This window comes from Oculina patagonica, chromosome 6 (genome assembly GCF_052425735.1).
Source record: "Oculina patagonica isolate OP01 chromosome 6, crgOcupat, whole genome shotgun sequence".
NCBI lineage: Eukaryota > Metazoa > Cnidaria > Anthozoa > Scleractinia > Oculinidae > Oculina > Oculina patagonica.
Window position 1 is genome coordinate 13691115 of NC_135763.1, and position 16749 is coordinate 13707863.

Sequence of the window (16749 nt, forward strand, 5' to 3'; positions counted from 1 at the left end):
ATTAACCGGATGTCCATGTATGATACACCATTTGAAAGGTATTGATCAGAATAGTTTATAAAGCATGTCAACAAATAATAAGAAAGTTATGGCCTTGAAAGAAATGGCTTTAAAATGTAAAAAGAAAAAAGTTAAAAAATGTGTGTATCTCCGTATGTGGTAGGTATAACTATAGCTAATTGTGCAGCTCTCTGAAAGTGTTGTGGTTAATTTCAGTTATGTTGCATCTCACATACGTATCAGGTAAAAAGTTTGAAAAGCCTTCGGGGCGGTCAATCAAGTCACAAATAGGGGAAGGAACAATTTCATGTTTTGAAAATGCAGATCTTTCCAAGGCAATTTTGGTGACAAAAATTCAAATTAATTGGACAAATATTGATGTCAAGTTATGACATTGTGTGCCAAATGGCCTATCGGGGTAAAGAGGCCTTTACACGACAAACTATTGGCCAACTCGTGTTGGCAAACTCGGGTTGGTGTGTGTGAACGACGCAGCAACGGCAAACAAGTTGGCCAACTGTTGGCGACAAAATAGAACTTGTCTCCATTCTCACCAACAGTTTGCCAACTGTTGTTGTGTCATTCACACACCAACTTGAGTTTGCCAACATGAGTTTGCCAACTTTAGTTTGTCGTGTGAAGGCCGCTTTAAACACAATTTCTCATGGAGACGTTGATACTCGAGGCCTCTGACATTCCTGACACCCAAGTTTTACCACCGTTAATGAAGAGACAAGTCTCGAAACGTCACAGGTTTTAACTATTGTTAGCGCTAGACAATATTTTTATTACAATATTTAAATAAACATAAATGCGCTTCGGTTTTTTCTCTCTGAAGACATGCAGAACACACTTTCGGATTTAAAATTTTTCTTAATGCTGCAAAAAACATCGTTTTATACAGGAACATAACAAAGTCTGCCGGTTTTTTTTTTTGCGATTTTTTGTGTGGGCCAATAACGTCATCTTACAGGCATACAGATAATTAATATTTAAAATACTTTTTAGCTTCACATTGGTTGCTGAAGGCGTGGTAGAATGAAATTTCATCGACTGAAAAATTTATCAATCAACTAAAAACGATTAGCACCTTTAATTGGTATTCCTGAGAAAAAAAATGTGTCGCTTGTGAATTCATTTCATTTTTTATTTTTCTTCTACAATTAGCTAACTGTGTGATTTATAATAAAGCATGTCTGGCATTTTTACCATTTTTCTGGAAATATTAAATTATTAGCTACCTGATACATGTACTAAGCATCTTAACCGTTCAATAATGACATTATTTACCAATGGATATGGAAGTAAATATTGTTTAAAAAAGAAATATCAATAAAGTGGAAATACAGACACGATAAATATTTCACGCAAAGTTGATTACACATCAGGCTGATGTTATCTTTAAAGTGCTCTTCTAATTATCACCGTTGTTATTTATTGTTTGATCAGTGCTGTTGTTTGGACTATGTTTTAGTGAAAGCAATCTTATCTTACCCAAGATAGTGGAAGTCGACAACGGGAAGTGTTTTAATCACGAAAGTGGGAGAGAACCTCAAGTTAGTCATGATGAAAGCAAAAACTGTGTTCACTGCTATCCTGTTTTTAAGACTTCTTCAATCAGGTAAAAAACGGTTCAAAGCGACTATGAAGTAACGCACTATGGTTCCAGACCTCTTTTTTAATGCCTGTATCTTTACTGCTAGGCCCTTGCAGAGGTTCGGCAGTTTAGCAATTAAAAGCAGCAGGAGGGCATTTTGCGGGCGCATGCGTGCAACCGCTGTACAAAGACCGCGTGATCTTGGGAATAAAAATGGCGCGGAAGATTCAAACTTTGTTTTTGGTACTGTTTATCGTCACATAATTTAATATAGACGTAAATTTCGCTAAGAAAAAGTGTTTTGTGTGTGGCAAGTCTATTATAAAGCAGATTTTCTGGCCTGCTTCGGGATCGTTGTTGCAAATAATGGGAAAATATGTGGGACAGACAGGTAGGAAAGCCTTCACCGACAAAAATCAAACAGGCCGTAAAAAGAGGAAAACATTTATTCGTGTGCTGGAGTGTGATATATTAGGATCAAAACTTCACATCAAATCAATTGCTGTAATACAGGCAGAGTGCGAGCAATATTATAGCTTGTCGGGAGATTTTTTGCCCAAAGGGACGGCCACCAGAGAAAAGGGTTTTCCCTGAGGGGTAAGACATGTTTGGGTGTTCTGCACATGATAATGCAGCCCACTGATGACTCTAAAGCAAATCCAACTTGCCCTCGACTGGCAAACAGGGTTTCCTGGAACAAGAACTGCAGTTCTTTAAATCACATTTAGGCGACACAGAAGTAAAACAGTCGTTATAACAGAACGAACATCAATCTTTAAGAAACAAACGTTGAATGAAAATTTGAAAATAACATTGTTTATAGTTAAAAATTATTTCTTAAGACATTTTATGCAGCAGTTATTAGAATGTTTCTGAAATATATATATATCGCTTGTTCGTTTCATGCTATTTTTTGACTGGTGATCAAGGTTAGATTTTGATAAAGGAGCCAAAAATGTACTAATTAACATAGTAAAATGTAAACAAATAGTCTACCAGCAAATAATTACCATAACACTTTAAAATTAAGACCGATCTCAGTAATTCTTTTCTTGTTCAACGGAATAATTGTGGTACATCGAAATGTGAAGTTATTTTGACCAATGCTTAAGTTTAAGGAAATAATCACAAACGATAGTTTCTTTGTTAGAATAAACCAGCGAGAACGTACGTTAAAGAAAGCTAAAAATTACCACAATAGACCATTTTTTAACGCTACCTTCGCAGCATTAGACGATAGTTCGAGTACTTCAGGCTCCATATATCATCGGTAGACGCTGGAGATCAAGGTTAGATTTTGAGATTTTTGCATCGTGAGAACGATGAAATTGCAATTTTATGAAAAATCTGAACAAAATCATGACCACTCGCTCAAACCTGGGATACTTGATTATAACATCGTATAGTTAAAACTGCTGTTTTATAGTTTTGTACTAAGCAGCCGTAGCGCTTTGTCCGTTTAGATCTCCCAGCTATTAAAAACATGGGCAAGGTATTTAGGTTCTCGACATTCGGTCGCCATAATGTCCACGCGCAATGTTTAATACACATAGACAAAGTCGATCAGATAAACGGCACGCCGACACCAAAGTATGCTTGTTGTTGTCAGAAGATAAAGCAAAGACTCTTAGTATCGTATACAGCAAATAAAACTTAAAACACCTTTTATTTTGAGCTGAAAATTAGGCCATAAATTGTAAAAAATATGTAAACAATCGATAGCAGAACTTCTCTGTCGTGCGCACTAGCCCATATCGACGCATGCGTACGCAAAATGCCCTCCTGCTATTAAAAGCAAGATAAGTTTCAAAGTAAAAAAGGGTTTTACGATATCGTGAAATAAATTGCATAGTTTGTCAGTTTTTACGTAGAAAATAATAAGAATGACTTCGAAATTTTTCTTGCTAATTTTACAGACACTTCATCGTTGTAATACAGGCTTCAACACGGCTTAATATGGTTGCACAATATACGTATTAGTTTAAAAAATAAACTGGACGAAGGCCCGGACATAGACTATATTCCGTTTCTATCGGCTAACTTTTTTTGAAGAATTTGTTTCAAACCTTTAACGTGGCTATCAAAGATTTTTTACGTATATTGTTTATCTTAAATATGTGCATGCAATCACTAACTTTTTTTCCAAACTAAAACGTCTGTCCAGAAGTTTTAGACTATGCTAGCATTACTTTAGAGTTGCTTTACCATCTTATAGATTGAAATAGAAGTCTCACGATTCACATCACGTTTCACGTTTTCAAATTCACGTTTTTACGTTTCACGTTTTTAATACACACTCCAATATGACGTTATTGTAGTCCGACAAAATCGAGACAATTGAGACAATCGAGTCTCTAAGTTCAAAAGTTGTTATTATTTATGTAGTTGTTGGTGTTTAATTTTCATTACCATACCCAAAAAAGCTCAAACACGAAGAAAAATAAAATTTAAACCAAGGATAAAATTGAACCACAACATCCCCCTGAGTTTGGTGTCCGATATCTGAAATGCTTTCGGACCTAATCACAGAATTCAGATTGAGGATAACAGAAGCAAAGGAGACCAGCTAAACAAATAAAAGAAAGGTTTAAAATCCCGGGGTTTATAGCCTTGCAAATGGAAGAGGCAAATTTCGCGATTTGATATAGGCCACTGTAGGGAGTCACCCGGGAAATGACGGTATTGACCGAAATGATTTTCTTTCTCTTTGTTACAGTTTGTTGTGAGGACCATCAAATAAAACGAAGGTCCAGCAATGTAAGTTGATTATTTACAACTTATATGCAGTACTAAATCCGCATGCTTGATTAATGAAGGATCCTTATAGAACCTAAAGGTTTAATAAATAGTATGATTTCCATGCAGGTGAAAGAGTTAAAGTAGGAATATAGTTGGCAACAAGGTTATGTCATTGTAAGTGGTACAATGAGAGGATAGGCTGAAATTTTCGTAAGATATCTTACTTTATACTAAGACATAACACGCGCTGTGATTTATATGTGGCTTATATATGCAATACCCGATGATATTGTGAACAATGTCAGTGCTCGGCTTGTTGGCAAAATATCGGCAACAATGTGGCAAAAATGGGAGGCCCGATGTTTTGGTTAGCGCTCTGGACTTCGGATCGAGTGGTCTGGGTTCGAGTCTGGCCGGGATCATTGTGTTGTGTTCTTGAGCAAGACACTTAACTCTCATAGTACTTCTCTCCACCCAGGTTTATAAATGGTTACGGCGAAATTAATGCTGGGGGTAACCCTGCGATAGACTAGCATCCCATCCAGGGGGGAGTAGAAATACTCCTAGTCGCTTCATGCTACACAAACCGGTATAAGCTCCGGCCTTTTTGGGCCACTAGGATCGACGCAGTTTTTCAGTGCGGCAAAAAAAGAGCCATATAACAAACTTGTTACTATTTCTTACTAGGTCAAGATCGTAATCAGAGAATATCAGTACACGACCCAAGCACTTGGTTAATAAGAAGTAAATATATTTTGTTATAGGGTGATCCTCAACTTGAGATGTCAGTCACTCATTTCCTCAACAACAGTGCCAGTATGACCATGACGCACGGGTTAGTGCAAAACAGCATTTACATGGAGCAGTTTTTACTTGAGTACCGATATTAGACCGATACTACGCTTAGTGATTTTGTTTTGCATTACTATGCTTAGTGATTGCGTCACCTCGCTGCTCTTTATCAACCAATCAGAAGTAAAGCCAAAACAGTCGTGATTAGCACGCACGCATTTTCACGCGCTTTGCGCCTGCTACATTTACTTGCTTCGGGTTTTGTTTTGTGTCCTTTGTGGTTGGCTAGAGTGATTACCGTAAATGATCTAATAAACGCCCACTCTCAAATAAACGCCTCGTATCTAATAAACGCCTCCCCTGAAGTGTAAAGTTTGTATTAGACGCCCCCCTCCTCTAATAAACGCCCCGTGTCTAATAGACGCCCTCCTCCAAGATTCATCTCAAAAACCAATGAAATGCTCCATAGAGTAAAATCACGCAATATAGTTTTTTTGCTTGACTCGGACAACAAAGAAGCCAACAACGCCAACATGGTTGACCCCGATGACGATAAAAACATCGATATCGAACTATGAACAATATCTCTAGGCTTTGTATTAGCGCAGATTAGATAAGTCTCCTACCCCTTAACTCTGTTATGTATCTTACTCCACTAGAAAACTACCCATCCTATTTGTTTTGTTGACGTTGTTACTGTTAAATTAAAATAAACTCCTCTCTCTAATAAACGCCTCATATCTATTTAACGCCTCCCCTAGGACCCCAAAAATTTAATAGACGCTCCAGGCGTTTATTAGGTCGTTTACGGGTACTTTGGATTTGGTTTTACGACACTCAATCGAAAATCGCTCTAAAATAAAAAAAATATATGAAAAATTGCCCTCGGCAATTCATCTCAATCTTCCTCAGTCATAACCATACTTGCTAATTTGCCGTTTATTATTACTTTTTTTTTACATTTGAAAACTTTTATTTTGAAATTTCCCTTAATTTAAAAGTTATTTTGGACGTCAGAAATATCTTAAAAACCCTGACACAGCTACTTTACAGCGGTTTTCATTTGAGTGTCGAAAAACCAAAACCAAATCGATTTGGTTGGTTTTGTTTTGAATGTGATTGGCGCGAGTTTTCTTTTTCGACCAATCACAGAGCGAACTAAAGCTAAACCCAAACAATTCCGGGTTACAATACCCATTGTTAATTTCTATAATACGTGTTGCTTCAGTGTAGTTCTTCCTGAACATGAACAACGCCCAGGAGACGAGTCAGTTTTGTTCTCATCATGTCAGACGTCATAAATGTATGATGATACCATAACTTAGCTAGAATTAGGGTTTTGTAACTTTTATCTCCGTCTATCAACAGATCTGAATATGAATATGGCTTCACTGTCAAGCATACTTCTGAATCCCGGTCAAACGCACGCGGTGTTCACGTGACTTGGATGCTGACGCCATTTATCAAAATCAAAGATGTCACGCCATCCTCGATCACGGGTTCTTTTAGAATTGATCAGAAAGGAGATAGCGTGACATTTCTGGTAAGTAGATGAATATCATATGCTGGGCTGATACTAATTCCTTTTTTAACAGTTCACAATCTTACGATCTGATTTTCGTTTTAACTTTTGTCCTTTTTTAGATTGATGAAATTCATTGGTCGGCGGAAGCTAATATTAACTTTAGCGTCATATTCGACAGCGAAAACTCATTGAAGACGGGCAGGCACCATATTGTGACACCAGTTAGACTGTTGTACTACAAGGACTACAGCGAAGATGGTCACGTGATAACCAAAGGAGCTTCCTTCTCCAGTCCCCTACAGACAGTCGCTATTGACATCGAAATACCTGGTGGGCATATTGATTTGAATATTGCAACAAAATCAGGACAATACCGTGCATTAATAAAGTGGAATCCGGCGAATTTACTGCTGGGGGTAGCCCTACAATGGACTACCATCCCATCCAGGGGGGAGTAGAAATACCCCTAGCCGCTTAATGCTACGGAAACCGGGATGAGCTCCGGCAAGTATGGGCCACTTGACTAGAGGCTTTACCCCATTTCTCAAACCTATTTTCATTTCCCTTAGAGTTCCAAAAATCGGGATTCCACTGAATATCATAACAAATAGCAGGAGGACTAAACCTTCGTAACATAATTTTTTCCAGGATGTTCTTCCGCGCTGGGAATGGCGTCTGGTGAAATCAAAGATTACCAGCTGACAGCCTCTTCTACATATTCAGAGTCACAGCCAAACCAGGCTCGACCAAGTAAGAATAAACAAGTAGGGACCGTTAACATTAGCCTCATCCGCGTGCTCCTCATTTTAATCCTCAATAATGGGTTTCCTGTGGTAGCGGAGGGGAAGAGAGAAAACTGGGACTAGTAGAGAGGTAGACTGGGGACGAGGAAGTTGTCTGGTTTTGCTCTTTTGCTTGGTCCAAGTTTCTTTTTCGTAATAAAGGGAGTTGCCTGCAGAGGAGTCTACGTTAACATAACAATAAGTAAAATACAAAGGGCTTCAACCGTTCTAATAAAGCACGCGGAAGAAGAGAAGAAAACCAATCAGTGGTGGATCTAGAGACGCGCAAAGAAGGAGAGGGGGAGGAGTGAAGTGAACAAATGAAGGCGGGACTTTTCTTGGGGGTGGGGGGGGGGGGGAAGGAAAACGATATATTTTCCACAACCACTGCCGACAGTTTTGTACCTGAGAGCTCTAAAAGCTCTATAATATGATCATTACAAGAACGAGATCAAATTTTTTATCATCATCATCATCATCATTTTATTTGCCACTTAGCCTAAATTTTGAGTGCCATATATACGAAAGCCATCATAAACTTTATATTGTTGGCATACAATTTCTCCACACTTCTTTCGTGCTGTCGCCACTTTCTGGCAAAACAAGACACTTTTAAAGCACGATTATTTGTTAAATATTACGCAAGGAATATATGTATATATTGACAAGACTTACAGCTCTATATATGACGAGTGCATGTAAATATCCGGAGCCATCTGACAGTTTAGAATATAACATAAAGAAGGCAAGGCCGAGAAGCTTAATCATTGTAAAAACCAAGTTTTGGTTTATTACAAGAAAATTTGTTTTAATACAATATTTCGGCTCTATTACAGAGTCATAGACATGGGATGTTAAATTTTACAAGAGGAAACTTAAATACCTAAGACGTATAGATGTTACGTAATACAGTATAGAAATATTGGTAATTAGAGAAATAGTTCTAACTCTCTGGAGGCTTTGAGTCCTTCATTAATGCTAGGCTTAAGGTTCTTGATATGAAAGGCTTCCAGGAACGCATGTAAATATATCTTGTGATATAAGGAGAGGAAAAAATTCTAACTCACTGTTAGAAATTTTTCTCTATTGTTAAAGGTGCAGGGAATGATGCATGGTGTGCGTTTAACACGAACAATCAACAATATATTCAGCTGGATTTCACGAGAAAAACTCGTGTGACGGGAATCGTGACGTATGGCAGAAGCGAGAAAGAACATTGGGTGACGAGATATCTGATACAGTTCAGCAATGATGAAGTGATATGGCACAATTATATGGAAAACGGCTTTATAAAGGTAACTATGGAATGATGTCCTTACCTTTACACGTAAATGGAAGGTGTAGCAATGATAATGGCTCGAACCATACATTTCAAGTTTCTGATTTTTTTCCATGTAGGAATTTTCTGGCAACTATGACAAGTCCACTCCAGTTTTCTACCAACTGAGTAACGACATCGAGGCTTACAGCATTCGCGTGCGACCGCTGGCTTGGGAGAAACTAATCTGCATGCGCTTTGAGGTGTTTGGTTGTTCTTTTGAAGGCTCTCCTGGTAAGTTCAACATATAAAATTAAATCATTAAAATACATCGCTTGATAACAGGATCAAAAGTATCCCCGGTGTGTTTTCTTTTGTATTTATTGTGTTTGTATAACTTTTGATAGGTTTGAAGTCTTTTATGATATCGTGTGCCGCTTCCAGCTACAGTATGTCCAAACATCCATTTCACCCGGAGGGAGAGTACTTCCATACGGTGCTTGCAACGCAATAAACGTTGCATTGCCAGTTTCCAAAAACTTTAACGTGTAACATCCCATTTTTGCGACATTACTGCGTTGCGAATTGCAAGGAATAAAAGAGTGTACACGTGTGAGCCAGTAATACTCTGGCGGAAAGAGTGTGGCGCTTTTTGCGAAAAATAATGTGCGAAAAAAGTTCTTTTATGAGAGGCAAAATTATTAATACTTCAACTAATACCAAACTAAAGGCACAATTATTCCTACGCAAATTTAACCACGTCGGTTGCGTTGATCAAAAGGAGTTACTGGATAAAGTTTTCTAAAATATATATTTATTCTCGTATTTACAAAAAACCCGTGAAATCAAACCTTTTGGCCGTATCTTTTGTTGGGATTCTTAAGATCTCTATTTACAGATATAGCCATTCTTTTCCTTCAGTAAATTGTATCTACCCTCTCGGTCTGGAGTCTGGGTATATCCCGGATGAAGCTCTCAGTCATAGTGTAGAGCCGTCGTCTCAGACCGTGTCTAATCCCACGGATATCCGCCTTAACAAGGAAGTTCCTGAATTTCCCAACGGCTGGCAAGCTGCACTGGGGGAGCTAGATTATTTACAGGTAAATCATTGAATTAGAGAGTTCAAACACCGCTCGCGGTGAAAACAAACAACAAAGCAAAATCAAAGTGCCCTTTGGATTATCTCGTGCAGCCGTAATAACTAATTATTAACTAAAGGTTAACTGCTTTCTCTGTCGATAACGAAAGGCTTTTAGTGTTATACAAAGACAACATTTATGTGATGGAAAGTAGTGGAAATTAATATATACATTTCTCGGACTTACATTTAGTAAATAAACCCCTTCAGGCGGATGGTATATTGGAGGATAATGCCCGAGGCTGAAAGATTGTCGAAAAATGAACAGTTGGCCGAGAAGCGAAGCTTCGAGGGTAACTGTGAAATTTTGAGGACAATCTTTCAGCCAAGGGCATTATCCTCCAATACACCAGCAAGCCAGAAAGGGGTTTATTTATTTTATAACCCTCCGATTAATTTCTACAATGCGCTTTATCGCCAGTAAATTTATAGGAAAAAACCTACGTAATAAACCCGGCATAACTGTGGTTGAAACAAGTGTAAGTTGATTGTTTACGTGATTTTTTAACCCTGTGATTTCATGAAAAGTTAGAATTGAATAAGGAGACTTCATTCGTTTGTTTTGTGCTTGCCTACAAAATCGGGCGACGGATATCAAATCGGACAGGGTATATTCGCTGATACCCGTCGTCCGATTTTGTACCACGTGATGCGTTTTGTCCAATGAGCGCGCGCGAAAATTAATCGGTGGGTTATAATTTTTCATATCCTCAGGTTGACTTTGGATCGTTACGGAAGGTCACTAGAGTGGCGACTCAGGGTTCTTATGGTTCACCGTTTCCATTTTACGTGGAGAGTTTTCAGTTTAAATACAGTAACAACAGTGTCGATTGGATTGAGTATAGCGAAAATGGACTTGCTAAGGTGAGGCCGATAGATGGCTGGTGACAAGTAAGAGTGTTGTGTCTGTCTATGCAAAGGAAAATCTCAGTCTCGAACAGGATATTCACGTTATACCTCAAAAAAGCTTTCACAATTATTTTATCCTATGCCTCTTATAGAAAAAAAAAAAACAGCTAAATCTCTGTTGATTCGATCATATCCAAAGCATGGACTACCGTCCATGCTTTGGATATGTAGTCCATGCAAAGAAAGCTGAAGAGTTTGTACTCTCTATGCGATGAATTTTACAAACCGTTTTCAGACCGTTACAAGGATCGTGGCTGGCCCTTGTGACAGCTGGCTAAGTAAAGCTAGATAAAGCTACAATCCAAGCTTTTTTCGCATTATGCTTTTGTTTCCTATTTCAAATAATTTTGCAATTTAAAACCTGCTGACTTATCCTCATTGTAATGTCCCTTCAACACTTCTGTTTCTCTTTCAGGAGCTGAATGGTCCAAAGGATACGCATGAAGCAAAGTATTCAGTCGTGGTGAAACTCCTTGAGCCAATCACAGCACGTTATGTACGTTTCATTCCAACCACTGCTCCAGCCCTCAAAGTAATGCGAGCTGAGCTGTATGGCTGTATGGCGGAGCCACTGCCTCGTTATGGCGGTATGTTCAGTTAACGCTTTCACCATTCCCTTTAGCGTAAGTGTCATCGTTTTCATGATACCATGGGCATGGATCCTGTCATCATCATCGTTACAAACATTATTTTCAATATTCAACATCATCATCATCATCAATATTATCATAATCATCATCATCATCATCAACAATGATGACGAGGTAATGATACTAAGATGGTGACGATAGTGGTGATAATGTTGATGACTACAACAATGAGACGATGATAGTGATGACAATGATGACATTGAGATGATAATAACGATGATCATAATATTGTTAATAATGATGATGTCGTCAAGAATGATGACGATGACGACGAGAATGATGACGATGACGACGAGAATATTATAATGATGACAATAATTGTCATTATCCTGCTCCTTATCCTCGAACTTTAAAGGGACTGTGTCACGGATTTTAGCTAAGTTTAGGCATGGGAAATGACCATCTAATTCGTTGAAATATAAAAATAACGTCTCAAAACAGTGGAGGAAAATTTCAATAACACTGCAAATACAGAGGGAGGTACGGATGGCCAAAAGCGACGACGATTGAAACGGATTGCGATATGGGTTTTTGAAATATTGTTGGGCTGAACAGTTTTCAAAGTTCATCTTGTTCACTTGTAACTTTAAATTATAACGCCCGGGAGACACATTTGGTGAAGCTATGGCTTTGTCATTTATAGATCCATAGAAGTAATTTCTTTGCAGAAATGAAGTTTCATAGCGAGTATTTGGCAAAACGAGATAAAATAAACTTAACTCAGCCTTGACACAGTCCCTTAAACGTCTCTTCATCTTTTTTGTTGCCTTCTTCATCGTCTGAATTCTAATTTTGAATAATTACATTTCAATGTAAAACATGTGCGGCGTAGTATCCAGTCTAATGAAAAACACTTTTTTTCATCGCTAGGTGTCCCAGAATACTCTAGAAGAGCCGTGCTTTTGGACCCAGACTCCGAATGGTTTTATGTATGCATGTATACTGACCAAAGGTAAATATGACTAACCAGACTTCGGCTGGCAAAAGTATAGTCTTTTCACAGCCGTTTTTATGGTCTTTATGCAGCCATGCGAACGCGTGAGCTTTCAGTGAACTCGAATTAAAGAAAGCTGACATGTGATTTGTAATAACTCTTTTCTTACTTTCTTAGATATGAGAGCAGCTGTTTCTCTTCCAATAATGGTCAAGATTGGAGAGGTAATGTGAAATTATTTTAATTAAAAAATAGAAAAACTCGCAATAGAGTGAATTCGTGTAACCCGTTTTTTAAGAGTGACTTTTACGAACGGCCGAGCAAGAATTTGATTTCCTGGCAGAAATTGGAAAATCGATTTTTCTTCGTTTTTTGCTCATTATTAGCTGTAAGGCAGATAAGAAACCTGATGTAGTTTGTTTCCCCTAGAGGTCTTCTAATTTTAAGAAAACAAAGAAAATCGATTTCGGTGGTCGAAGTCACAAATTTCCTAACTTTTAAACCCGAAATAAGCTATTATGAACACTACTCGCGTTCGCTTACAAAACCGCGCAGAGAAATTTGGTCACTTCCTATCAACATAAAAACTCTTTTTCTTTCGCTAGAATATAATTTCAGGGCTTTAGCGCAACTCTTCCAACTGAAAAAAATGAACTGACGAGGAATGCTTTTTACGATAACAAAAATTTGAATGAAATAGTAATTTTCAACGGCAGTATTTAGCATGTGGTATAACATTAATTTTTTTAAATTCTTGCTCAAACGTGCATACAGATATTCTTATTAAACATACCTGAGAATTGGCTCGGGTTATTGGAAAGATTCTCACTTAGAGGGCATCAAACTTCGGCAAATTTTCACAGCATGACCGTAAACTGTGTATCGACTGTGTAAATACTTCTAATTGCCAAACGCCACGATAATGAATGTTTTAACCCCAAATGCTCGTCTTTCCTTCTTCTTGCCGAATGTTCCATTGCGAAATTCCCTTTTCAACGGAAGAGTGAGATAAAAAAGCCAACCGAGGTCCATTTTGATCGCAAAACCTCTTCGCCATTTTGCCACAAGATCCCACAAGATTACATTTGTGACTTACGTGACATAATACACGTGACATGAAACACGATATTGTGACGTAAGTGAGTCTGCGCAGTAAGAGCTCTGGGGTCGAGAATGTCACGAAGTTAAAATAACGCAAAACAATTCTCCAGCACCGCCAACGCAGTTTGAGGAAGCAAATTGATCGTTCTGGAGTTCTGTACACACTTTCGTCAAGAGAAAAGAACCACGATGAAGGAAAATTGCTAAGGATGAAGATGCAAAAGGAATTTCGCGCTTAACAGTTGCTTTGTTGTATTTTGGAGCCAAGAAATGTGTAGCTGTCAGTTAGGCTATTTTGATCGATATCACAACATTTTGTGGGACTACGATGCATTGGTAAATATGCTGCCTTCAACAACCCGAGCCAATCCTCAGGTATGTCTTAGATAAACATTTACATGTGTGTTTAAACGACAATTGAGAAAATTTGGAGTTATACCACATATTAAATAATTCCGTTGAAAACTGCCGTTTAATTCGACTTTCTAGTATCGTGAAAAGTATTCCCCACCTTTTTAATTATTTCAGTTCGAAGAGTTTTGCTTAAGCCCTGAAATTATATTTTAGCGAATGGAAAAGAGTGTCTCTGTTGATAGAAAGCATCCAAAGTTCTCAATGTGGCTTTGTTTGTGAACGCGACGAGAGTTAACGATAGCGAATTTCCGGGCGAATTTCGGGTTGAAAATTGTGTCACTTTTGAGGCTCCGATCATGAAAACTGACTTTGGGTTTTTCCTCGAAATTAGAAGACTTCTGGGGGGAACAAAATACATCAGGTTTCTTATCTACCTAAAAGCTATTAATGAGCAAAAAAATGAAGGAATTTGATTTTTCAATTTTCTGCCAGAGCAAGCGCGGTTTTTATTTAAAGTCCTTCTTAAATGCTAATGAGCCGCAAAATATTTTAATGTTTGTGTACAATAAAACAATACACGAGTGGTCAGAAAACCTCAAAGCCTCCTCCTTCTTTGACACTTTATAAACCTAAATCGAAATAAAGCGGACGTTTATTTTGAAACAAAAAAAAAAAAAAATTATCGGTCTGGTTCAAAACACACAGAATTTAATCTTTTCTACTTGTTGTTTATCAGAAGACGGCAAACAAATTTGCCAAGAACACGTGCACAGCTATTTTCCTTCTCATTAAACCTGATTGCCATTATGGTTTGCTAAAGCTCCCCAAAATGAATTGCGCGCACAGAATTGTGTTACAGTCAAGCGTAATTTTTTGTTTTCCTAATGCGATTTTGAATATAAAATGTTTATCGAAAATTGCAAAACAAATCAAGGAATGACAAATACTAAGTCCTGTTACCTGTTTTAGTTTTTCTTCTTAATCCTCTGTCTCCTCTGGGAAAATAGGGTTTTTCGGTTTTTACATGTTGATAAAAGCTTGACGATTTGTCCGTAATTTTCTGTTTTCCTGAACAGCTCATTAGAATATTACACAGCACATTAGCATATGAAAAACGGGTTACACGAATTCACTCTAATGTAAACTTCCATTATATTAATCAGTTATTTTTTCCAATGTTAAGTATTGAATGAACTTGTAGTACCTGTAGTAGTGTTATGTACTGTCAACCCGAAATTTGCAGAAGGTGAGAAAAATGTGAAAGGCGAGAACTTTTAGATAACGACCGATATGCTTTATGACAGTACAAAAACATGACTTTGGCCCTTTAATTACGGTGTTTTTTTACGATTTTGGGTGTTAAACTTTTCTAGACATCGAGGAGTTCATCATTAGTATCATTGCATTGGACCCCAGGAATGGGATGCTCTTTGGAGTGGACAGTAAAATGAACTTTCACCGGAGTACCAGCCATGGCGTGTCTTGGAAGACCATTTCCACCAAGCACTTTCATGACGTCAAGAACGAGACTGCCCTGGTAATGAGCAAAGGAATCCCAGAGAACATGGTGTCTACTGAGCCTGACTCCTTCTGGTCAGCGGTTACATCAAACGGGAATAAGTGGGCAGGTGAGTATGGTGGAGATAATAATAATAATAATAATAATAATAATAATAATAATAATAATAATAATAATAATAATAATAACTTGGAGCTATCAAAAAGGGACTAGAGAGTTATTTTGGAAAAATCCCCGCCCAAAAAAGCATCAGTAAAATAAAAAAAATATTTGGGGTACCGCGATTTTTTGGGGGGGGTGTTGTAAACCAAAAATGCTCTTTTCCCCCCCGTTTTCGGGGCCCAAAAGATTATAAAAAAAAATTAAGAAAAAAAAAAAATAATAATAATAATAATAATAATAATAATAATAATAATATTTTTTTTTCATTTTGAGGAGAAAAAAAAAATTCTTTTTTCAACTTTTGCAAGAAAAAAGTCTCCTTCGTGTGGTTAAGACAAATTGGTATTAAACGTATTGTGTAAAACATGTGGTCGAGTTGATGTTTAAAGTGATATATACAGTCGGTATGGGTTTTTACAATGGTGAGCCGAGGACGAGCCATTATAATACCCATGCAGATCGGACGTGAATCGGACTTGTAAAATGAATATGTATTTTTTTTTGTTTTAAGCTTCACTGAAACAGTAAATGATGTAATCAGTCGGTTCCATTTTGTATTAAAATAACAGAATGCCTACTCTCAGGGCTACTCTGTGTTTTAAGAAATTGCACAATGCCCATATTATCTATTGGGATTTACAGCGCATTCATGTGACCTGATAGTCCTATAGCTGCAACTTCTCACGATGTTAATATTATTAAAATCGTTTGTGTGCTTTGTTTTTAAATTTCAGTTTCTGGGTCTGGCATTCACTTGATGGCCGCTGACCAAATTGACTGGAGTATGGTAGCCTCCTGGAAATGCTGCGGAAACTAACAAATCGAACGCTTAATTGCATCAAACGTGATTCCTTTATATAGTAATCTTGGGTCTCCTTCATTGGGAAACACACTTCTTTAAAATACAGTGAGACCCCTTTGATACGATTCATTCTTGGGGGGACTCTCTTATGAATCGAAAGAGACAGGGATGCTCATTGGAATCGGAAACGACGAGTTAAACAACTAAAGGAGACCACTCTTGGTATGGCTCAAACTTTTTTTCACCCCTAAGAGACCATTTTTCATGCGGCTAACCTGTCTAGACTGCAGACATAGTATGATGTTGTTTTTTCTACACGAGCAACCCTAAACGAGACTTCAACAGCTAAAATATAGGCGTTCTGTCCTGAACACCTCTAAGCGAGACTACGAGCATCCCGTTCCTTTCACGTGGGAGTCCCCCCCCCCCTCCTTGGATACGATCAACAACGGCTCAAAAAAATGGCGTGGCTGTATTACAGTAATTA

At 37.8% G+C, this 16749-nt stretch overlaps 1 protein-coding gene across 1 annotated transcript; it reads left to right on the forward strand.

Annotated features, from left to right (window-relative positions):
- The first annotated feature begins 1563 nt into the window (after nucleotides 1-1563).
- LOC144657859 (neuropilin-1a-like) lies at nucleotides 1564-16448 on the forward strand. The gene is made up of 15 exons (XM_078518221.1): nucleotides 1564-1621; nucleotides 4314-4354; nucleotides 5101-5171; nucleotides 6497-6671; nucleotides 6773-6983; nucleotides 7302-7403; nucleotides 8531-8730; nucleotides 8834-8987; nucleotides 9615-9793; nucleotides 10546-10695; nucleotides 11156-11327; nucleotides 12261-12342; nucleotides 12502-12548; nucleotides 15153-15407; nucleotides 16195-16448. The coding sequence occupies exons 1-15, from the start codon at nucleotides 1564-1566 to the stop codon at nucleotides 16275-16277; spliced, it is 1980 nt and encodes a 659-aa protein (XP_078374347.1). The 3' UTR covers nucleotides 16278-16448.
- The last annotated feature ends 301 nt before the right edge of the window (nucleotides 16449-16749 follow it).